The sequence below is a fragment of the Lagenorhynchus albirostris genome, chromosome 2 (genome assembly GCF_949774975.1).
Source record: "Lagenorhynchus albirostris chromosome 2, mLagAlb1.1, whole genome shotgun sequence".
Lineage (NCBI taxonomy): Eukaryota > Metazoa > Chordata > Mammalia > Artiodactyla > Delphinidae > Lagenorhynchus > Lagenorhynchus albirostris.
The window spans coordinates 23771028-23795656 of record NC_083096.1 but is presented as its reverse complement, the minus strand read 5'-3'; the positions used below and the strand labels follow the sequence as shown (position 1 = coordinate 23795656).

Here is a 24629-nt window from a genome sequence, read left to right as displayed (position 1 = left end):
GCGGCTGGACCTTAGATATGATAGTGAAGATGGAGAGAAGTTTATGGATTCAGAAGGTCTTCCGAGAAGACAGAACCTGGATGACATGATAACCAGATATGAGAAATTAGAAGCAGGAGAAATTATCAGTGATACTCAAGTTTCTAGGTTTTAGGTAACTGAATGTATGTCATTGTCATTCTCAACTTATATTGGAAGCCTAAGTTTAATTCAGTTTGGTCTGTTCATTCAGTAGAATTTTTTAGAACCTGCTATGTGAAAGCACTGCTGTAGGCCCTGGAGGCATAACAGTGAACAGATAAAAATTCTCTCTCCTTATGGAGCTTTCCTTTAATTATGGTGAAAGACTATAAGCAAAATATAAATGAAATAAGTAAACTACAGAATATATAGGTAATGATATAGGATAGGTAATATATAGGTAGTGATAAATTCTAAGAACAAAAAATAAGGCAGTGGATGGGGGCTATGAAGCATTAAGGGGGAAAATTAAATTTTATATATATATATATATATATATGTATATGAATGAAATAACCAGGGAAAATTATACTGAGAAGGTGATTTCTCAGTAAGGACTGAAGAAAGTGGGGGAGATATCTATACAGATGTGTGAGAAGAACATTTTACATGAGGAACAAGAAGTCTGTTAAAAAAAATAATGGGAAGACAAAACTATGGAGATAGTAAAAAGATCAGTGGTTGCAAGGATTGGGAGGAGGGTGGGATGAATAGGCAGGGTACAGAGGATTTCTAGGGCAGTGAAACTACTCTGTATGAAGCTGTGATGGGGGTATATGGCATTATACAACCTAATGTAAATTGCGACGTTTTAGTGATAATGATGTGTCAAATGTAGATTCATCAATAGTAACGAACACACCACTCTGAGTAGTATATGGGCAATCTCTGTATTTTCCTCTCAGTATTGCTATGAACCTAAAACCTTTCTAAAAAATAAAGTCTGTTAAAATAATAATACTAAAAAAGAGGCCAATGTGGATGAAGCAGAGTTAAGGGGAAAGAATAGTGAGAGGTACGTATGAGAGGTAATGGGGGCCAGACCATGTAAGGCTTTGTAAGTCATGTTCAGTGACTTACAATTTTTTACTCTCAGTAAAACCATGGCAGGGAAGCATTGCAGGATTTTGAGTGGAAAATGGACAAATATTGACTTGTGTTTTAACAGGATTATTCTGACTACTAGATTAAGAAAAGTCTGAACTAGATAAGAGAAAGAGCAGTGAAACCATTGAGAAGGCTATTGCAATCATTCAGGCAAAAGATAATGGTGGATTGGGCCTAGGGTGGTGGCAGAATTGGCTGTGAAAAATGTTCGAATTCCAATTTCTTTAAAAGGTAAAAATAATGATATTTGCTGATAGACTAGATATGGGGTAAGAAAGAAAGAGGGGAAATCAAGGATGGTGCTACAGTTTTGGGCCTTAGCAATTAGGAGAATATAGTTACCATTTAGAGAGGAAAACCACAGAAGAAGCATTTTGGGGATGGGAATATCAGGAGCTCATTTTAAACAAATTCTGTTTGAGGTGCTTTTTGGGCATCCAGGTGGAAATGTCAAGCAGGTCATCATACAGACTAGTCTGGATTTCAGGGCTAGAGGTAAAATCCTGGGAGTATTTATCATTCACATGATATTTAAAGGGGTGAGACTACATGAGATCACTTAGTGAATGAATATAGATGGAAAAGAAGTCCTAGGACTGCAACCTGGAGCACTCCAATCTTTAGAAGTTTGGAAATGAGGAAGAAACAGCAAAGTGGAGAGGGAAAGAGCAGTAAGAATGATAGGAAGATGACCAGGCAAATTTGGTGTGCAAATTTGGTGTCCAAATTTGGTGTTACGATGAATGCGTATCAAATCTGTCTACCTGTTATATTAGATGAGGTCTAAATCAAATAAGATGAGGACCATGTAATTGATAGTTGAGTTTAACAATATGAATGTCATTGGTGACTTTGATAAGAACAATTTCAGTGGAACAGTAGTGGGCAGAAACCCCATAATGGATCCAGAGACTTGAAGGAGAGCAATTGTAAGAGCAAGCAGATCATAAAAGCAACGAGATAATAACTGGAGGAGAAATTTGTCTCAAAAATAACACCATGCTTGTAATCTGATAGAAAGTACCAGTAGATGATTCAGGACAGAGAGGAGAAAAGTGTACTTGAGCAGGCGCATGAGCAAAGAGCAACCTTAGCTATGTTTTTCTCCTGTAGTAAGAGAAGAATAAGTAGAGTGTATGATCACAGGGGAAGGTACGTGGGGTGTTGGGAACTTGTTTTTCTGTTGTTATGGTTGGGCATGTTGAATTTGAGGTGCTTGGGAGACAACTTTGGGGAGATATCAAGTCAGCAATTTGAAGCCCAGAAAAGCTTCAGATGTAGATTCAGAGTTTGTCAGCATAATGGATGATAATTGAAATAGGTGGTATAATAGATGGGATAGCTCAGGGAAAATGTGTAAAAAAAAAAAAAAAAAAAAAGTTGAGCACCTGTGACAGAATACCTGGGAGCACTGGCATTTACATGGAGGAAAGAGGGGTTGGGGGGCTCACAAATACAGCTGAAAAGTCTAAATGTAGGCTGAAAATCAAGAAAGTGGGTATCACTGAAGCCAAGGGAGGACAGCATTTCAAGAGGGAGGGAATGGACAACACTGTCAAGGGTAGCCAGTAGATTGGATATAATAACAGTTGGGACAATAATGAGTTTGCGGACAACAGTTTTTTTGAGGTGGTGGCTGTAGAAGTCAGATTTTGGCACAGGGAGGAAAATTTAGGCAGTGAGGAAGTGGATACGGCAAACTCTCAAGATTTCAAGGTGGTTGCCAGTGAACGGGAAGACAAGGAAAGTGGAAAATGAAGTGTGACGTAGAGTTTAGGGGAGAGTTTGTTTATTTCATTTCAGTATGAGAGAGACTTAAGTTTTGTTTAACGCTAATAGGAAAAAACAAAAATGGTTGTATATAGAAATTTTACTCAATTTATTCATATACTTATTTTTCTGAAAGGATGCTTCTTTGTAATTTTTCGTATTTTTTTTCATTGTTGTTTGGAGTTGCTTCTGAATCAAGAAAGATTCCTTGGTTTCCCTGGTGGTGCAGTGGTTGAGAGTCCGCCTGCCGATGCAGGGGACACGGGTTCGTTTTCCAGTCCGGGAAGATCCCACGTGCCGCGGAGTGGCTGGGCCCGTGAGCCATGGCCGCTGAGCCTGTGTGTCCGGAGCCTGTGCTCTGCAACGGGAGAGGCCACAGTAGTGAGAGGCCCGCGTACTGCAAAAAAAAAAAAAAAAAAGAAAGATTCCTAAACATAACTAAATTTCACATTTTGATTATAGATAAGAAGGAAAGGGACACATTTGTTTGGACACAGGATGGTTATTTTCCTAGAAGTTATCATTTAAATTATAATTTAATTTATATTCAATAATTTAGTGAGGAAGGGATTTTTAAGATTACATTTTTAAAATCAGCCGTTACTTATGTTGTTTATTGACTTGGAAGCAATCATAAAATTACCCAGAACTGCCTCACATTTACTGCTAACTAACATCCTCCATCACACTGCTGTAGAGATAAGCCTCTTTATTTGCACTTCAACTCAGTATTCAAAAACTGATTCCCCTTTCTCCCTTAGGAGGTTTTTGTTGTTTCTTTTTCTTTTTTTGTCTTTTTGTCTTTTAAGACACTGTTTTTTATTTTCTCAATGATATAAGGTGCTTTACAAGTATGAACAATAACCTGCTACACTTTAATGTTTTGTATCCTTTCCATTGATTTTTTCTTTAAATCTGGAATGTAATTCCGTGTGTGGCATCTGTTTTCTAATGTAGAAAAAATAACTTATCAAACACTAAATTTTACTCTAAGAATACTACGTTTATAAATTTTTTCCACGTTTGAAATGGTAGCCCAAAATCCACCTGATTGATGCTCATTTGGCACGTTCTTCTCAATTCTGGTCGCTAAACTACATCCTGAGTTAGGATGAAAATAATGCAGCTTTCAGGCTTTGAAATGACTACGTTGAAATTGCCAAAAGGGTCAGGAGGTTGTCTGCGCAGGACAATGTTTTCCATCGCTTACAGAGTTACATTTGGCATGTCAAGAAGAGAGGACATAATCCCACAGCAGCAGACACTTAAAATAAAAGAAGACAGCCACAAGGATTCGTGCAGAATATTTTAAATATGCCCGTTGAGCAAAATGATTTAAATGATTTTTCTTCAAGGGCGATGCTCCTATATGCATCCTTTGAAAAATTAAAGATCCTAGAATAGTGTCTTCCATGTGGGACATCTTGAAAGATAATATTTTGGTTTCAGTGGGTTACACACCAGTTCTTGTTAGTTTAGTGGGTCTGTTTACAGAGTGTGGTGGTTTCGTTCTTTAGATTTGCAGAGTTTATAGAGAAAGAAAGTTACAGCCTGCACACCCAAGACAAGGACAATTCCTCCAATGAAACTGGTGGCATCAAAGGTAGACTTCCGTGCAGGTTGTGAAGTCGGAGTTAAAGAGGTATCAGTTGTACCTGATGTAGTAGTTGTGGTGGAAGCTGTAGAAGAGGAAGGCGGAGTTGTGGTTTTAGCTGTAGAGTTGGTTGGCAATGGTGTGGCAGTGGACGCAGGACAGACTTCTGTGCTGTTCACCACCTTGCAATCACGAACTGTTGAATCACCTGAACAGTAGCCTTTACCTTTGCATTTTATCCAAAAGCAGGTAGTGTTAGCAGCATTAGCATCAAAACAGGAAACCCGGTTGTTGCGGCTTTCAGAGATTTCTGGTGCTGGAGTGGTGCCCGGCGGAGCGGCGGCGGCACCGGGGCTGTCCTGGTGGTAGTCGGTAAAGCCGAGGGTGTAGTCACGTTCGGGGCCAGCGTGGTGTTCTGAGCCGCGCTCGTCACGCAGAGCGCTGCCAGGCAGCCGGCGGCCAAAAGCAGCGGGCGGGGCAGCGCCAGTATCGCGGCCTCCGCGTTGGCCTTCGAGCGCGTCTGTCCCTCTGTCCCCTGCGGCGCCGCCTCCCAGACTCCTCCCTTTGGAGATTTTTAAAAAGTTCGTTAGAACTGTGTTTACCCCTAAGGGTGAATCAATTCTGTCCCTTAGAACTATCATTTTAAATAAGTTTTATAATATTGTATGTATGTGTAGATAGGTAGGTACTTACGGAGGAAGGGAAGAAGGAAGGCAGGAGTAATGGAAGGATGGGCTTAGTGTGTTGAGAGAACTGTTGGAAATGGAAGTTGAATTTTCTATGCAATCTAGAGCTGAGTGTAAGCAATTGTATTGTGGTCCCTATACCCTCCTTTCTCCCTAGCTTCCTCATTTTCCCATGCTTTCTAGGATATTTACAACTGAATAAGGTGAACATAATCAGGATGTCTTCCTCAGATTTTCAAATGAAGAACAAAATAGATATTATTAAGCAGACAAATCTATTTATTAACTAAAAGGAAATGATTGTGACTTCCTAATTTTAAGGGAAATGTTTGGGATTTGGAGCAACTGAGATATAAGTGGCTTTTCAGAATAAGGCATATGATATAATAGCCAATCTGGGATACCATTATTTTACCTTTAATTCAATTCCTTTTTTTCCTTTTATATTTTTGCATTGTATTAGTCAAAGTGAAAGGGAAGAATTTGAAAATGAGTTCAAACAACAGTATGAACGAGAAAAAGTGTTATTAATGGAAGAAAATAAAAAACTGACAAGTGAGCTTGATAAGGTGAGTGATTTAATCTCATTGATATTCATTGATACATGCTAGATGTTCAGCACTATCATAGCAATTATAGATATAATTTTATATTTGGTGTACATTTTTTTATTTACTATTCTTCCTAAACGCAAGGATTCCTTCTGTGTACAGGCAATTTTTCATTTTACCAATCTGTACAGGAGTCTTCTTGGAGAGAGGACTTGGCTTACCTCGTCTTATTCTTTGTCCCATTTATTTTTTGAGCCCCTGTTCTTTATTTCACTTTCCATCTCTCTTTTACTATTAATCACTTACTTTGTCATGGCTAAGCTAAGGCCTGTCTTTGGCAAGAACAGGAACAATTAAGCCAAACTAGAGAAATTTTGACAGTTCTGATGTCATATTCATGATGGAGAACTGATAATAGCTAGAAGTAATACCATTGGTAGTTAAGAAGCCAAAGAAACCAACTCTGCCTGTAAACTCTACAGCTTGAATAAAGAGCTGAACCATAGATTAAACCTAGATTAAAACAGCTAGATTTATGAACAAAATTTTAAATACTTAAAGGAATCTTTTTCCATTTAGTATCTCAGATTTCTTGAACTGACATCATTCTGCATTTCTTGTCCCAGTTGTTAACAGCTGTAAAAATCCTAATATTAATCAGCAGTTTTAATAGTTTTACTTACTTTTAAATAATAAGGTTTGGATAATTGTGCTTTGTAATGAGTTCAAGGATTTTCCTGAAGTAAAAGTATTATGTTCAATTAATAGTCATTTCAATAACACATTGAAAGACAATGGCTAAATAGTCATAAAAGAGAGACTTTTCATTCATTCTATCTCAATTTTCCATTGTGTTCCATATTTCTTTTTATTTCTGTCACTATTTTCCCAATGATTATTCAGTTTTCTAAGCATTTAAAAATGACTGCTAGTTTGGTCGCAAACTACTTGAGAAAGAACTCTGTTAGTTTATTTTGTAATTACAAAGCTGATGCACACAAACACTGTGGAAAGTGGCCAAATAGTAAGTAGTATAAATTATTTTTTTAACTATGAATACTGTATGAACAGTATTGTATAACTCTTAGTTACTTCCACTAAAATAAAACTAACAGTATTTAAACTTTATCCAAATAGGTCACATAATTGTTATTTAATGGGCTTAACCAATATGACTACAAAATTAAACATCATTTCTGTCTACCAGACAGAATTTTAAGATTCTGTTAAGAGTGACCTTGAGGTAAGAAATATAATTAAACCCTAGAAGGTCACTTCATGTAGAGTTTATAAGCAAATTACCTAGTAAAAGATGGTATTATAGTTAGAGAAAAATTGAATTGTGATATAATCAAATCGAATGTAGATCAAATCTTGTATTCACCCCTTGGTTTCATTTCATTATTAACCATAAAGTTCTGGCAAGTTTACCAGAAATACATCTTTAGAAATAATTTTTAAACAATACTCTTTGGATTTTGATGAGATCTGAAGGATAAAAATAAAAGCCTATCTCCTAATTTTATAAAAAGTAGAATATTACCTTGTCTTGCTAAATTGAAAGATGTGGTAAAGGATATGAACAGAACTTTGAGAGCAAATCATATGGTTGGCAAGTATTCAGTGACAAATGATAACAGGAAATGTTTATTTCTGGAGAAATAGGGGAGGATCTGGGTCTTCTTCCATTTGAACCTCTTCTCTATTTTTGGTCCTTTTATTCAGCTTTACTTCTCTGTCAGTCCACCTAACTGCACATCTTCACTGTTTCTTTCCATTTATTCATTTTTTGGTTTGGTTGAATTGGGTATTTTCCCCAAGAGGGATAACCAAAGAATACCTTTGCCATTGCTACACCAACTGTTCCATTGGGAACCTGCTTGAAGAGAACCGAATTCCTTCTCAACAGAACTTCAGATATAGAAACCAAAAAGCAATTAGTATGTTAATTTTGAAACTTATATAACTAATAGAGTCTCATAGTCAGATTTTTTTTAACTTCAAAAATAAAAATTAAAAAGGAAATAGAAAAAAGTTTGTTGATATTTTCAGAAGTCTGTATTCAAAGTTTCTATTAAAGGTAATTTATTGCAAGTAAAATTAGCCATATATGCCAAGGAGTGGAAGTAAATGGTTTCCAGTAAGAAAATATTATCATTTGTATCTTGTTATTAAATAATTATTTTACATAAAAGCAAAATTACACAATGTGGAAAATATTCAACATAAAAGTTACCTATGATTTCATTAACATGAAACAACTATTTTACTTTTATATGTTCCTTTCCAGGTTTTGTTGTATATGTATTATTACATAATTTCAGTCATATATACATTTTATTTTCTAATCTGCCGTTTCATTTAAAACATGAGCATTTTTCCATATTCCTGTGTAGTCTTATAATTATCGTAAGCCAGGTATGTCAATTTACAAATAGTAAAACCTTCTCATTCCCAAACATGCAAAATGAAGTAATGCTTAGGTAGAATTTACTTTGTGCAGGCCCTCTCCTGAGTTACTTTATATAAACCATATAATTCTCACAATAACTCTGTGAGGTATACCCTATTGTTCCTACCATTTTACAGATGAGGAAATTGAGGAAAAAGGAGATTAAGCTACTCTTGTAATCTCAAAACTAGGGAGTGGCAGGATGGGATTGGAACACGGGTAGTCTGGCTCCAGAGCCCCTGTGCTTTAATTCAGTAAGAATGAGAAGATTAACTTTTCCTGACAAATACTAAACACATCTATTTAAGACTCCTTTGAACTACTGTAACATGACAGTGCAAAAATTTGTATTTCCTCCTCTTCTTGCAAATCTCCAGCTGAAACCCCAATCACAGATTGTAAGTCAAAAGCAATGGTGATCAGAAAAGGATGTGTTGTAGGAATTAGTGAAGACACTGCATCTACAAAAAACATTCTCCAAAATAGCTGGTAGACTTCTGGCTATGCTAACGTGAAGAGATTGATGAATCCGAGATGGATTGATGAATCCAAGAAAAAAAAAGTTTCAAAGTGGACACAGTTGTTGAAAACAGACATTTCAGAGCTCCCAGAGTTAACCAAAGGAAGACAACTACAAAACATTACTGAGATAAATTAAGGAATATCTAAACAAATGGAGAGATATACTGCATATTGTTAGGACTGCAGTTCTCTCCTAATAGATCTATGGATTTGGGGAAATCACTATCAAAATTTTGCTAGGCTTTTTTGTTAGAACTGGCAAGCCTATCCTTAAATTTATATGGGAATACAGATGATCTACAATAGCAAAAATATTTGGCGGGGGGCGGGGAGGCGAGGGGTACAGAAGTTGGAGGATTTACACTACAGAATTTCGAAACTTACTGTAAATCTATAGTAATCAAAAGACGGTAACATTGGCATAATGGAACAGCATAGAGAGTCCAAAAATAAGACGTCATATTTATGGCTGATTGATTTTCAGCAAAAGTACCAAGGCAATTCAATGGGAAAAAGAGAATCTTTTCAACAAATGGTGCTGGAATAATTGGATATCTATGTGTAAAAAATTAACTTAGATCCTTACCTCATAACATACACAATTAATTCAAAATGGATCATAAACTGAAATATGAGGTAAGCATAGGAGAAAATCTTTGTGATTTGGCGTTAGTCAAAGATTTTTTAGATATGACACAAAGCACAAACCTTGAGAGAAAAATAATTATAAATTGGACCTCATCAAAATTTAAAGACAACATTAATAAAATGAAAAGACATATATAGATGAAAAGATTTTCAAATAATTTATCTGATAAAAGACTTATATTTGGAATGTATAAAGAACTCTTAAAACTCAAGAAATAATACAAACAACCCAATGGAAAATAACGGGGGGAAAATTGAAAACGGGGGGAAAATTTCATGAAAGAAGATATATGAATAACAAATAAGCACGTGAAAAGATGTTCACTATCATTAGTCATTAGGAACAATGCAAGTTAAACCATAGAAACATATTGTTGTACAGGCTCAAGAGTTAATCAGTCAGTGACCATGCCAGCTGTTGGCAAGGATATGGAGGAACTGAAACTCCTACACTGCTTGTAGAAGTGCAAGATGGTATAACTACTTCAGAAAACAGTTTTAAATTTCTCAAAAAGTTAAGCATACACTTACCCTATAACTCGGAAATTCTCCTAGTTATTTATCCAGAAGAATTAAAAGCATAGTCCCTTTAGAAACTTGTATATGAATGTTCATAGCATCATTATTCATAATAGCAAATAACCGGAAACAATGCAAATGTTCATCAAGTAGTGAACGGATAAGTAAAGTGTACTAATATCCATGTAATAGAATACTACCCAGCTATAAAAAGGAGTTAGTTTCTGATATGTGCAACACTGTGGTTGAACCTCAATAATACGATAATTTTAAAAAGCCTGATACAAAAATCTATATATTGTATTATTTCATTGATATTACGTTTCTAGAAAAGGCAAAACTATAGACACAGAAAATAGATCAGTGATGCCGAGAACTCATGGTGGAAGCCAGGATTGACTGCAAACCAGCTTGAGGGAAATTTCTCAGGTATTGGAAGTGTTCCCAAACCAGACTGTGGTGATTATTGCACAAATGTTTAAATTTACTAAAAATCATCAAACCATAAGTGTTATAATGAGTGAATTTTATAGTATGTAAATTATACCTTAATAAACCTATAAAAAGAAAATAGATGGTAAAATACATTTTTAAGGGTAAATAGCACACCCTGGAGTACAAAACGTAAGTTCCTTGTTCTCAATAGGCAGATAACGATGTGTGTTGGTAGTGACAGGTTCTCTGACCGTTTTTTCTTTCTAAGAAGACAATGAGGTTGAGGATAGGATTAAATGGGGAATGCATAAAGTAATTTGTCTTTTGGCAGAGGGGAAGAAATGAAGCTTTGCATTGTGACTTGTGCTGAAACTGCCTATCTCCCATGGAAGTACAGGTTAAAAACACACACCAGAAAAAACCTGGGTCATTAGGAGAATTCCAGATGAACTTAGTTTAGGGAGTTGGCAAAACTTGTACATTTCTTCTAGTTTGTCCAGTTTATTGGCAGAGAAAATTACAGGCCCATATCTTTGATAAATATAGATGCAAAAATCCTCAACAAAATATTAGGAAACCGAATCCAACAACCATAAAAAGGATCATACACCATGATCAAGCTGGATTCATCCCAGGGTTACATGGATGGTTCAACATATGCAAATCAGTCAGTGTGATAAACCACATCAACATAAGAAAAGACAAAAACTACATGATCATCTCAATAGATGCAGAAAAAGCATTTGATAAAACTCAACATCCATTCATGATAAAAACTCTTTCCAAAGTGGGTGTAGAGGGAACATATCTCAGCATGTAAAAGCTATTTATGGCAAACCCATAGCCAACATAATACTCAAAGGTGAAAAGCTGAAAGCCTTTCTGCTAAAATCTGGAACAAGACAAGGATGCCCACTCTTACCACTTCTGTTCAACATAGTATTAGAAATCCTAGCCACAGCAGTCAGACAAGAAAAAGAAATCAAAGGTATCCAAATTAGAAGGGAAGAGGTAAAGTTGTCATTGTATGCAGATGACATGATACCATATATAGGAAACCCTAAAGACTCCACACAGAAACTACTAGAACCGGTAAACAAATTCAGCAAGGTAGCAGTATACAAGATTAACATACAGAAATCAGTTGCGTTTCTTTACACTAACAGTGAAATCTCAGACAGGGAAAGTGAAAAGACAATCCCTTTTAAAATTGCATCAATAAAAAAACAAACAAATTTAGGAATAAACCTGACCAAGGAGGTGAGAGACTTATATGCTAAGAGCTATAAAACATTGATAAAGGAAATTGAAAGTGATTCAAAGAAATGGAAAAATATCCCATGCTCTTGGATTGGAAGAATTAATATTGTTAAAATGGCCATACTACCCAAAACAGTCTACAGATTTTATGTGATCTCTGTCAAATTACCCATGTCATTTTTTACAGAACTAGAACAAATATTCCTAAAATTTATATGGAACCACAACAAAAAACAGAATTGCCAAAGCAATCCTGAGGAAAAAGAACAAAGCTGGAGACATAATCCTCCCAGACTTCAGACAATACTACAAAGCTACAGTAATCAAAACAGCTTGGTATTGGCTGACAGAAACAGACATATGGATCAGTGGAACAGAATAGAGAGCCCAGAAATAAACCCACACACCTATGGTCAATTAATCTTCAACAAGGGAGGCAAGAATATACAATGGAGAAAAGACAGTCTCTTCAGCAAGTAGTGTTGGGAGAGCTGGACAGCTGCATATAAAACAATGAAGTTAAAACACTCCCTCACACCATACACAAAAATAAACTCAGAATGGCTTGAAGACTTAAATATTAAGACATGATACCATAAATCTCCTAGAAGAGAACATAGGCAAAACATTCTCTGATGTAAATCATAGCAATAGTTTCTTATGTCAGACCCAGGAAGAGCCACTGTTTCAGTAAGAGACCAAGGACAGAATCCAATGTCCCAGCTTGAAAGCAAGTCAAGCAGGAGGGGTTCCCTTTTACTAGGGTCAGCCTTTTTTTCTATTCAGGCCTTCAACTGATAGAATGGGAACCATCCACATTAGGAAGGTTATCTGCTTTATTCAGTCAATCAATTCAAATGTTAATCTCACCCAGAGACACCTTCAAAGACACAACCAGAATGTTTGACCAAATGTCTAGGCACCCTGTGACCCAATCAAGTTGACTCATAAATTTAACCATCACATGGCCCCTCATCTTCACAAACCTATAAATAATTCTTGTAGGAAAAATTCGTCTCCTTCAAGCTGAGTAATCAGAAAGAAAACTAACACAATATCTCTACAAATATATCAGAAAGGAAGAAAGGACTAGTAATAACTAATGACATATTGAGACCATTTATCAGAAAAATGTAGCCATGAAATAAAAATTGTATGCAAATATTTTATCATGAACTTTTAAAAACTAAATAAACAAGAATTTTTGCTTCTGTGACAGATTAGCTTACATCATACCTACCACCTCACCAAGAAGAGCTATAAAGCTGGACTTAAAAAAAACGTTTTTAATACTGTAGCAATACTGCCTGGAAGTATTCATCTGCAGGAAGGCACTGGAGAGATAAGAAGGCAGCCGATTCTTTACTGACCCAGATCCTTTAGAAAGGAGTAGTACAGAGAGATGAGCCCAGCATTCAGTGCCAGTTTTCCTCTTGAGGCATTTGCAGATTTGAAAGCTGTAGCAGAGAATCCAGGACGTTGAGCACAGTATTCCACAGTATCACAAGTTTAGAGAGAAAAACTGAATATCAATGCCCACCAAGGTGCAGGATCCTTGGTAATCAATTCAAGCTTTCAACTGAACTCATCGAAAAGGCTACATTTTAGAAATAAGGGTGAACCAGAGAGAGATGAGCCCTCTCAGTGACTGAAACCCAGCCTCTAAGTAACTGAATCCATGATCTGTCTAATTGCCTAGCAGAAGTAAAAGTAAGCAGTCTCTGGAGGAAGATATTATATGGAGCCTCAAGTTATCTCTAAAATTTTCATACACTATATGTGGCATGCAGTAAGAAATTACAATGCATACCAAGAGATACAACCAAAGAAAACCAAGACATAAAAGTATAATAGCAAAAACAAAGTAAGAAAAGAATAAATGAGAAGAAAACCAGGCAGTCAGTATAAACAGACCCACACAATTCCGAGTATTGGAATTTTCTTAACTGAACTTTAAAATAACTGTATGATATATTCAAGAAAATAAACATGATGAAGAATTTCAGCAGACAACTGGAATCTATACAAAACAGTCAAATAAATCTTTAGAAGTGAAAAATAAAATAAATGAAAAATCCCAACAGAAAATTTTAACAGTAGATTGGAAAGAACCAAAGAAAGGAAGGGGTAAATAAAAACCTTCCCATACTGAAGTCTGGATATAGATTTAAAAGGACAGAAATACAGGGACTTCCCTGGTGGTCCAGTGGTAAAGAATCCGCCTTACAATGCAGGGGATGCTGGTTCGACCCCTGGTCAGGGAACTAAGATCCCATGTGCCATGGGGCAACTAAGCCTGCATGCCACAACTACTTGCACGCTTGCATGCCTCAACTACAGCCCATGTGCTCTGGAACCCGCGCACCACAGCTACAGAGCCCATGTGCCCTGGAGCCTACGTGCCACAACTAGAGAAGAGAAAACCTGCACGCCACAATTAGAGAGCCCATGCACCACAACAAAGATCCCTCACATCGCGACTAAGACCAGACGCAGCCAAAAATAAATAAATAATAAATTTTAAAAGATATATTAAGAAAAAAGGACAGAAATACATAAAAGTGGATGTGAGACATAGGGGACGTGATGAAAAGATGACATACAAATATTTGCTTTCCCAGAAGGAGAGGAGAAAGACTGTGGTAGAAGGCATATTTGCAGAGTTAATGGCCCATAATTTTCCAAAACCTCTGAGAAGTGTTTAGCCACAAATTCAAGAAATGCCACAAACCCTACAAGTGATAAATAGAAATTAAATCCCTTAGGCACATTATAGAAAAATTACTAAAAACCAACCAACCAAAGAAAATCCTAGAAGCAGCCAGAGAAGAAAGACACATTGTATTCGAAGGAGCAAAAGCTAAACTTAAAGCTGTCTTTACAACAGAAAAAATGGAACCCAGGATAAAAAGGAATGACATCTATAAATAATAAAAAGGAATAGAAAGGAAAATAACTGCCAATCTAGAAAATTATATACAGCAAAAAATGTCTTTCAAAAATGAAGGCAAAAATTCAGACTGTAGAGAACTCTGCAGGACAAACAACCTACTTTCTTCAACAAATAAATTACAAGAAAAATTAAAGTGTTGGAGGGGAACTGCTATGTACTAAATGTTTGTGTCCCTCCAAAATTCAGATGTTGACACCTAGTACTGTTTGGAGGTATAGCCTTTGGGAGATGATTAGGTCATGAAGGTAGAGCCTTCATGAATAGGATTAGTGCTCTTATAAAAGAGACCCCACAGAGCTCCCTCATCCCACGACCATCTATAAAACCAGGAAGTGTGCCCTTGCCAGACACTGAATCTGCTGATCTTGGACTTCCCAGCAGCGTCCAGAACTATCAGAAATAAATGTTTCTTGTTTAAGCCACTCAGACTGTGATATTCCACTACAGCAGCCGAAATGGAGTAATCTGGAGCCTATAAGTAAAAAAGACTTAAAAGATAGAGCAACCATTAAGTTACGTTTACTTGTTGGTATGATTCAATTTAACAGACTGTTAAGTCTTTTGATGTTTTGAGACAACTGGAAATTTGAACAATTACTAGCTACGTGATAATGTAAGGAAACTTGTTAAATTTGTTTAAATATGATAATGATATTGTGGTTATACATAAAAAGGGAGCCTTATTTTCTAGAGATATACACAGAAATATATATGGATAAAATTATACGATGTCTGCAGAATAATACCGGAGGAAAGGGTAAGAAGACAGGAGTACAAATGAAATAAGATTGACATTGAGGTGATAATTGTTGAAGTTAGTGATGATGGGCTCATGGGAATTCACTTATACTCTTCTGTTCATTTTTGTATATGCTTGAAATTATAAGTTTTTTTAAAAAGAGGATGACATAGAGATATTTTCAGACAAAAAAATGAGAGATGTTGTTACCAAGAGAACTGGGGAGTTCTTCAGGCAAATGGAGAATGTTCACAGATGGAACCAATTCAATATGGGGAGTATGGGAAAAGCAAAGGCAGAAGGAGAATTCAGAGTACTTGATGTTTCCACATTCAGTGACCAGAGGGTGCATCATAATAGGAAATCAGAAAGACAAGCATTTTTGAGTTACCAGATTTAACAAGAGGCATCTGAGCACCTTGAATTCCTGTTCCTAAAAGTCACACGTCTTTAAGTACCTTAAAACTGCCTTTCAGCTTACCACTTTGTATGAGAACTTGAGTACATGCAACCAGCAGTTAGAAGAAGAGGTAAAGGATCTAGCAGACAAGAAGGAATCAGTTGCACATTGGGAAGCTCAAATCACAGAAATAATTCAGTGGTGAGTACTCTCTTAAATCTGTTTTTGTGGGTAAATTTTGGCCATATAGTCAAGTTGGTATGAATTCCAGGAGGAGTATTTATTACTGGTCTGTGCTTCTTCTATGTTGTCTGTTATTTTCCTCTTTTCTCTAACTCCATCAAATATTCCATATCAGCTTTTACACAGTTTCATTGGAAGCTGATATTTCTTTCTAAGAAAAGAAAATGTTATTGTCTCCTAAGACAGTTGGTCCTTAAAGAACTGAAGAAACTCATTCACTAGCTATCGATGTTCCTTTCTAAGATCAAAATTGCTGTATTTGTGATTACTTTAAGAAACAGAAAGCCTGGAGAATACTTTACAAGCTGAAGATGTGGTTTCACCCTTTTCATAATTATAACAGACTAATTCACACACGGCATTTTTAGAACATTAAATGGTTACAGTTTAGCTGTATCAACTGTTCTTTAAGCCCCTAGGATTTAATTTGGGATAATTGCCTTAGTAACTTTCATATTAATTAACTCAAATGATTGTTCTGGTATTTGTAAAAATTTGTATATTTTTATAATACTTGAAGAAAGTAGAATCCAACAGGGACTTTATTTTCTAATGCAAATAGCCTAACTTTTTATATTTACTTTTTTAACTTTCTGACTCTTTTTTAGCACGTTATTGATGTTTTATTTATATAAACAGCTACTGGTTTCTTCAAATATCTATAGACCAATAATTTGGTGAGAATGTTAGTTTATCATGCTCTTATTTTTGTTCTCTAAGCATTTTTTCCTACTTATACCAGCTTAATACCCTCCTTCTTAAATGAAATCATAAGTGAATAAACACTGCCTTTTTAAGTAATCTTACCCAAATGACTCAAATATTTTGATATTGACTTAACTATAGAGCTCTTATGTTAACTCAGCTTTAGCTTATGAATGTGACTGTTGAGTGCATATCTGAAGGAAAATGCCCAAATTGTGGAAATATGGTTGTGTTCCAAATAGTACAGTTAATGGTTCATTAATATTTAATTGAGATCCTTGTCATAAACTCTACATTTCTGAAGCAAAATCATTTTAATCTTTAGCCGTGCTTATAATATCAAACATTATGACTTTTCATTTGTAACTCCATTATTATGTAATCAAATTTGTAATAAGATGTTAATGAAAATGACTTTACAGAAGACAAAACTGATTTGGCCAAAGCCTAAGACCCTAGACCACTGATCTTTTCAAGTGATTGCATGATGGGTTCAGATGGAATGGGAAGTGGTTCTAGTAAAGAAGCTTTAAATATGGACTATCTGGAAAGGGTTAGTAGAAAGGATGAAGATGAAAATTTTTGTGTGATACTACAAAGCACTTTTTTACACATTTCACATTCAAGTTAAATATGCAGAAGAAATCAGGAATACAATGAATTCACTTTGCATTAAAACTATTATTTAGAAATGGACTAATATATTCGATAATAAATTAAATACCTAATAGGCTAAAAGCAAAAGATATACTCACTGTTCTCAGAGTTCTCACCTATTTGAAAGTTATATCTCTGAGATATTCTGTGCAAACTTATAAAGGTCAGAAGTCTCAGGTTATTCCTGGTTCTTTAATCTGGTATATTAAAAAATGAAGTAATGCCAAAACAAGTTTTTCGAAACTTGCGATATGCAGTGTTTTCAATGTTTCCATTGGCCAAATTAACAGTTTTAAAGTAAAACAAACACTGCTGTATATAAGACTTCATCTGAATGCATTTCTAATGGCCTCGTTACTCTGCTCCCTCTGCCTTTCCCTATGAAATACCTCTTTCATGTGAAAGAAAACCTTTTAGGTCAAGGAGACCTTGTTGCTCACACTGTATTGGAACAGGGACCTTTCTTCTCACCACTGACTCATCAGAAGACTTCACTCTTTCTCTTCGAAATGGTACTACGAGGAGAGGTTGAAGTAGTAGGCTGGTCCATAAGATTCATTTTTTAGATGTATCTCCTCACATATAATGCATTCTTCTGGTATAATAGGAGATAGAAAGGTCTGTAAAATAGGGTACTTGGCCTTCAAGTACTAGCTTATAGTGTAACATTTAAAGTTTAAAAACTAATGTGATCAGAGCTGGATATAAATAACAAGACTTAAATGTAAATTGTCTTATGTATTGTACAAATACTGATTTTTCTATATGAGTATAGAGGAGAATTACTTCAGACTGGGTGCTAAAGAAAGTTGGGGGTAATCAGTGGAACTATAATGCATTTTCTGAAAACACTGAGTTCAATAAAGGGTGCTACTATTCCTATAAAAGAATAGTAGGAAATAAGACCAATAAAGTTATTGCAGCACAATTAACATGAATACTGGGTAAGAATCAGAACTTCATTTATTTATAAGAAGAAGGAGAAGGCTTTTCTGCAACGGATTATGGAATTGATTGAGGTGATGCATTAGGAAGGTAACTCTTCATAGTGGTGTTCAGCATGAAATAGAAGGAAATTTGGGGGAAGCTGAACAAATGGAGAAGCCATGGAAGAAGGATCTATAGGACTTAATTAATTATAAATGAAGGGCAAGAGATGAGGAGGAATTAGTATTTCTGAAACTCTGTGTTGGAGAGATTAAGAAAATGGTGCTATCACTGAAGTAAGAAAAGTCAGGAGAAGGAACCAGCTTTGGGGAGGATGATATAATCAATTTTAGTTGTTCTTTTGTTTGTTGGTGAGTCTGAGATCATTCTGAGATATCTGAGTGGAGATTTCCAATATGCTTTAGAAAAGATGACTTAAAGGTTAGGATTAGAAATATAAATTTGGGAATTTAATTTCTAGTAAATAAGGCCGTTGAAGTTGTTGGGTTTTATAATAGAAAGAAGGATAATGGTGAGGGTGATAATAGTAGAAGATAGAGGAAACAGCTGTGTAAGACAACCAGGAAAATGTTTTAATAATCAGGAAAGGCTTTCAATAGTGAAACTTTTACTTTCCTTTGTTTAAATTCATTCACATTATTTGAAACACTCCTCATTCATTAATTTTCATTCCTGTGTAGTAATAGTTTACAGTGATTAAAAAATAGTGCGTTGTAGGCATTAGCCTGAAAATTCACATGTTTTCTCATTTAGTTATCACAACAGTCCTATGAAGTAGATATTATTATTATTCCCATCTTATAACTGAGATAACAGAGAGTTAGAGGGGGTAAATGACTTATCCAAAGACACACAACTGCTAAACAGTGAGCTAGGATTTGAACCTAGTTCTATATGACTCGAGTCAAGTTCTTAATCACTCTACTATATGTGTCCTGACTCCCAAACTTTTTTTTTAATTTTAATTTTATGTTGGAGTATAGTTGATTAACAATGTTGTGTTAGTCTCAGGTGTACAGCAGAGTGATTCCGTTATACATGTATGTGTATCTATTCTTTTTCAAATTCTTTTCCCATTTAGGTTATTACGGAATATAGAGCAGAGTTCCCTGTGCTATACAGTAGGTCCTTGTTGGTTATCTATTTTAATTATAGCAGTGTCTCAAACTCCCAATCTGTCCCTCCCCCAACCCTTCTCCCGTGGTAACCATAAGTTCGCTAAGTCTGTGCTGACTACCAAACTTTTTAAGGACCATGTCTTATATGTCTTCTTCAGTCTTCCTAATATGTCTACATAATAATCAGTATTTAGTAAATATTTCTTGATTATTTTGACTTAGCCAAAGAAAAGATGAGAGACTTGCCTCTAAAACTGTTTATTTTTTTAAAACGTCTTTATTGAAGTATAATTGCTTTACAATGGTGTGTTAGTTTCTGCTTTATAACAAAGTGAATCAGTTATACATATACATATGTCCCCATATCTCTTCCCTCTTGCGTCTCCCTCCCTCCCACCCTCCCTATCCCACCCCTCTAGGTGGACACAAAGCACCGAGCTGATCTCCCTGTGCTGTGCGGCTGCTTCCCACTAGCTATCTATTTAACTTTTGGTAGGGTATATATGTCCATATATACACTTTGTCCCAGCTTACCCTTCCCCCTCCCCGTATCCTCAAGTCCATTCTCTAGTAGGTCTGTGTCCTTATTCCCATCTTGCCCTTAGGTTCTTCATCACCATTTTTTTCTTTTTTTTTAGATTCCATATATATGTGTTAGCATACGGTATTTGTTTTTCTCTTTCTGACTTACTTCACTCCATATGACAGACTCTAGGTCCATCCACCTCACTACAAATAGCTCAATTTCATTTCTTTTTATGGCTGAGTCGTATTCCATTGTATATAAGTGCCACATCTTCTTTATCCATTCATCTGTTGATGGACACTTAGGTTGCTTCCATGTCCTGGCTCTTGTAAATAGAGCTGCGATGAACATTTTGGTACATGACTCTTTTTGAATTATGGTTTTCTCAGGGTATATGCCCAGTAGTGGGATTGCTGGATCATATGGTAATTCTATTTTTAGTTTTCTCAGGAACCTCCATACTGTTCTCCATAGTGGCTGTATCAATTTACATTCCCACCAACAGTGCAAGAGGATTCCCTTTTCTCCACACCCTCTCCGGCATTTATTGTTTGTAGATTTTTTGATGATGGCCATTCTGACCAGTGTGCAATGATATCGCATTGTAGTTTTGATTTGCATTTCTCTAATGATTAATGATGTTGAGCATTCTTTCATGTGTTTGTTGGCAATCTGTGTATCTTCTTTGGAGAAATGTCTATTTAAGTCTTCTGCCCATTTTTGGATTGGGTGGTTCGTTTTTTTGATATTGAGCTGCATGAGCTGCTTGTAAATTTTGGAGATTAATCCTTTGTCAGTTGCTTCATTTGCAAATATTTTCTGCCATTCTGAAGGTTGTCTTTTTGTCTTGTTTATGGTTTCTTTTGCTGTGCAAAAGCTTTTAACTTTCATTAGGTCCCATTTCTTTATTTTTGTTTTTATTTCCATTTCTCTAGGAGGTGGGTCAAAAAGGATCTTGCTGTGATTTATGTCATAGACTGTTCTGCCTATGTTCTCCTCTAAGAGTTTGATAGTGTCTGGCCTTACATTTAGGTCTTTAATCCATTTTGAGTTTATTTTTGTGTATGGTGTTAGGGAGTGTTCTAATTTCATTCTTTTACATGTAGCTGTCCAGTTTTCCCAGCATCACTTATTGAAGAGGCTGTCTTTTCTCCACTGTATATTCTTGCCTCCTTTATCAAAGATAAGGTGACCATATGTACGTGGTTTATCTCTGGGCTTTCTATCCTGTTCCATTGATCTATCTTTCTGTTTTTGTGCCAGTACCATACTGTCTTGATTACTGTAGCTTTGTAGTATAGTCCGGACTCTGGGAGCCTGATTCCTCCAGCTCCGTTTTTCGTTCTCAAGATTGCTTTGGCTATTCGGGGTCTTTTGTGTTTCCATACAAATTGTGAAATTTTTTGTTGTAGTTCTGTGAACAATGCCAGTGGTAGTTTGATAGGGATTGCATTGAATCTGTAGATTGCTTTGGGTAGTAGAGTCATTTTCACAATGTTGATTCTTCCAATTAAAGAACATGGTATATCTCTCCATCTGTTTGTATCATCTTTAATTTCTTTCATCAGTGTCTTATAATTTTCCGGATACAGGTCTTTTGTGTCCTTAGGTAGGTATATTCCTAGATATTTTATTCTTTTTGTTGCAATCGTAAATGGGAGTGTTTCCTTACTTTCTCTTTCAGATTTTTCATCATTAGTTTATAGGAATGCAAGAGATTTCTGTGCATTAATTTTCTATCCTGCTACTTTACCAAATTCATTGATTAGCTCTAGTAGTCTTCTGGTAGCATCTTTAGGATTCTCAATGTATAGTATCATGTCATCTTCCAACAGTGACAGCTTTGCTTCTTTTCCAATTTGGATTCCTTTTATTTCTTTTTCTTCTCTGAGTCCTGTGGCTAAAACTTCCAAAATTATGTTGAATAATAGTGGTGAGAGTGGGCAACCTTGTCTTGTTCCTGATCTAAGAGGAAATGGTTTCAGTTTTTCATCATTGAGGACGATGTTGGCTGTGGGTTTGTCATATATGGCCTTTATTATGTTGAGGAAAGTTCCCTCTATTCCTACTTTCTGGAGGATTTTTATCATAAATGGGTGTTGAATTTTGTCAAAAGCTTTCTCTGCATCTATTGAGATGATCATATGGTTTTTCTCCTTCAGTTTGTTAATATGGTGTATTACATTGATTGATTTGTGTATATTGAAGAATCCTTGCATTCCTGGGATAAACCCCACTTGATCATTGTGTATGATCCTTTTAATGTGCTGTTGGATTCTGTTTGCTGGTATTTTGTTGAGGATTTTTGCATCTATGTTCATCAGTGATATTGGCCTGTAGTTTTCTTTCTTTGTGACATCTTTGTCTGGTTTTGGCATCAGGGTGATGGTGGCCTCGTAGAATGAGTTTGGGAGTGTTCCTCCCTCTCCTATATTTTTGAAGAGTTTGAGAAGGATAGGTGTTAGCTCTTCTCTAAATGTTAGATACAATTCGCCTGTGAAGCCATCTGGTCCTGGGCTTTTGTTTGTTGGAATGTTTTTAATCACAGTTTCAATTTCAGTGCTTGTGATTAGTCTGTGTATATTTTCTATTTCTTCCTGGTTCAGTCTCTGAAGGTTGTGCATTTCTAAGAATTTGTCCGTTTCTTCCAAGTTGTCCATTTTCTTGGCATATAGTCGCTTGTAGTAATCTTTCATGATCCTTTGTATTTCTGCAGTGTCAGTTGTTACTTCTTTTTCATTTCTAATTCTATTGATTTGAGTCTTCTCCCTTTTTTTCTTGATGAGTCTGGCTAATGGTTTATCAATTTTGTTTATCTTCTCAAAGAACCAGCTTTTAATTTTATTGATCTTTGCTATCGTTTCCTTCATTTCTTTTCCATTTATTTCTGATCTGATCTTTATGATTTCTTTCCTTCTGCTAACTTTGGGGTTTTCTTTGTTCTTCTTTCTCTAATTGCTTTAGGTGTAAATTTAGGATGTTTGTTTGAGGTGTTTCTTGTTTCTTAAGGTAGGATGTATTTCTATAAACTTCCCTCTTAGAACTGCTGTTGCTGCATCGCATAGGTTTTGGGTCATCGTGTTTTCATTGTCATTTGTTTTTAGATATTTTTTGATTTCCTCTTTGTTTTCTTCAGTGATCCCTTGGTTATTAAGTCGTGTATTGTTTAGCCTTTGTGTGTTTGTATTTTTTACAGATTTTTTCCCTGTAATTGATATCTAGTCTCATAGAATTGTGGTTGGAAAAGATACTTGATATGATTTCAATTTTCTTAAATTTACCAAGGGCTGGTTTCTGACCCAAGATATGATCTGTCCTGGAGAACATTCCATGAGCACTTGAGATAAATGTGTATTCTGTTGTTTTTGGATGGAATGTCCTATAAATATCAATTAAGTCCATCTTGTTTAATGTATCATTTAAAGCTTGTGTTTCCTTATTTATTTTCATTTTGGATGATCTGTCCATTGGTGAAAGTGGGGTGTTTAAGTCCCCTACTATGAATGTGTTACTGTCGATTTCCCCTTTTATGGCTGTTAGTATTTGCCTTATGTATTGAGGTGCTCCTATGTTGGGTGCATAAATACTTACAATTGTTATATCTTCTTCTTGGATTGATCCCTTGATCATTATGTAGTGTCCTTCCTTGCCTCTTGTAGCATTCTTTATTTTAAAGTCTATTTTACCTGATATGAGTATTGCTACTCCAGCTTTCTTTTGATATTCATTTGCATGGAATATCTTTTTCCATCCCCTCACTTTCAGTCTGTATGTGTCCCTAGGTCTGAAGTGGGTCTCTTGTAGACAGCATATATATGGGTCTTGTTTTTGTATCCATTCATCCAGTCTGTGTCTTTTGGATGGAGCATTTAATCCATTTACATTTAAGGTAATTATTGATATGTATGTTCCTATTCCCATTTTCTTAATTGTTTTGGGTTTATTATTGTGCTTTTCCTTCTCTTCTGTTTCCTGCCTAGAAAAGTTCCTTTAGCATTTGCTGTAAAGCTGGTTTGGTGGTGCTGAATTCTCTTAGCTTTTGCTTGTCTGTAAAGCTTTTAATTTCTCCGTCAAATCTGAATGAGATCCTTGCTGCATAGAGTAATCTTGGTTGTAGGTTTTTCTCCTTCATCACTCTAAATATGTCCAGCCACTCCCTCTGCTTCCACAGTTTCTGCTGAAAGATCAGCTGTTAACCTTATGGGGATTCCCTTGTGTGTTATTTGTTGTTTTTCCCTTGCTGCTTTTAATATTCTTTCTGTGTATTTAATTTTTGACAGTTTGATTAATATGTGTCTTGGCATGTTTCTCCTTGGATATTTCCTGTGTGGCACTGTCTGTGCTTCCTGGACTTGATTGCCTATTTCCTTTCCCATATTAGGGAAGTTTTCAACTATAATCTCTTCAAATATTTTCTCAGTCCCTTTTTTTTTTCTCTTCTTCTTCTGGGACCCCTATAATTCAAATGTTGGTGTGTTTAATGTTGTCCCAGAGGTCTCTGAGACTGTCCTCAATTCTTTTCATTCTTTTTTCTTTATTCTGCTCTTCAGTAATTATTTCCACTATTTTATCTTCCAGGTCACTTACCATTCTTCTGCCTCAGTTATTCTGCTGTTGATCCCTTCTAGAGTATTTTTAATTTCATTTATTGTGTTGTTCATCACTGTTTTTTTGTTCTTTAGTTCTTCTAGGTCCTTCTTAAACGTTTCTTGTATTTTCTCCATTCTATTTCCAAGATTTTGGATCATCTTTACTATCATTATTCTGAATTCTTT

At 35.7% G+C, this 24629-nt stretch overlaps 2 protein-coding genes across 6 annotated transcripts in view; one reads left to right on the top strand and one right to left on the bottom strand.

The window, feature by feature from the left end:
* The window catches only part of CDC42BPA (CDC42 binding protein kinase alpha), a 326828-nt gene that overhangs the window by 233286 nt on the left and 68913 nt on the right, over window positions 1-24629 (top strand). For all 5 annotated transcript variants that reach the window (XM_060128307.1, XM_060128299.1, XM_060128320.1 and 2 more), the window contains 2 exons: window positions 5642-5747; window positions 15734-15858. In XM_060128307.1, coding sequence (XP_059984290.1) covers window positions 5642-5747; window positions 15734-15858 — 231 coding nt within the window. The remainder of the gene's footprint in view (window positions 1-5641; window positions 5748-15733; window positions 15859-24629) is intronic.
* LOC132516414 (sialomucin core protein 24-like) lies at window positions 3767-5344 on the bottom strand. The gene is given in 4 exon segments (XM_060142860.1): window positions 3767-3846; window positions 4458-4836; window positions 4839-5054; window positions 5186-5344. Coding segments are annotated over 4 exon segments (834 nt in total).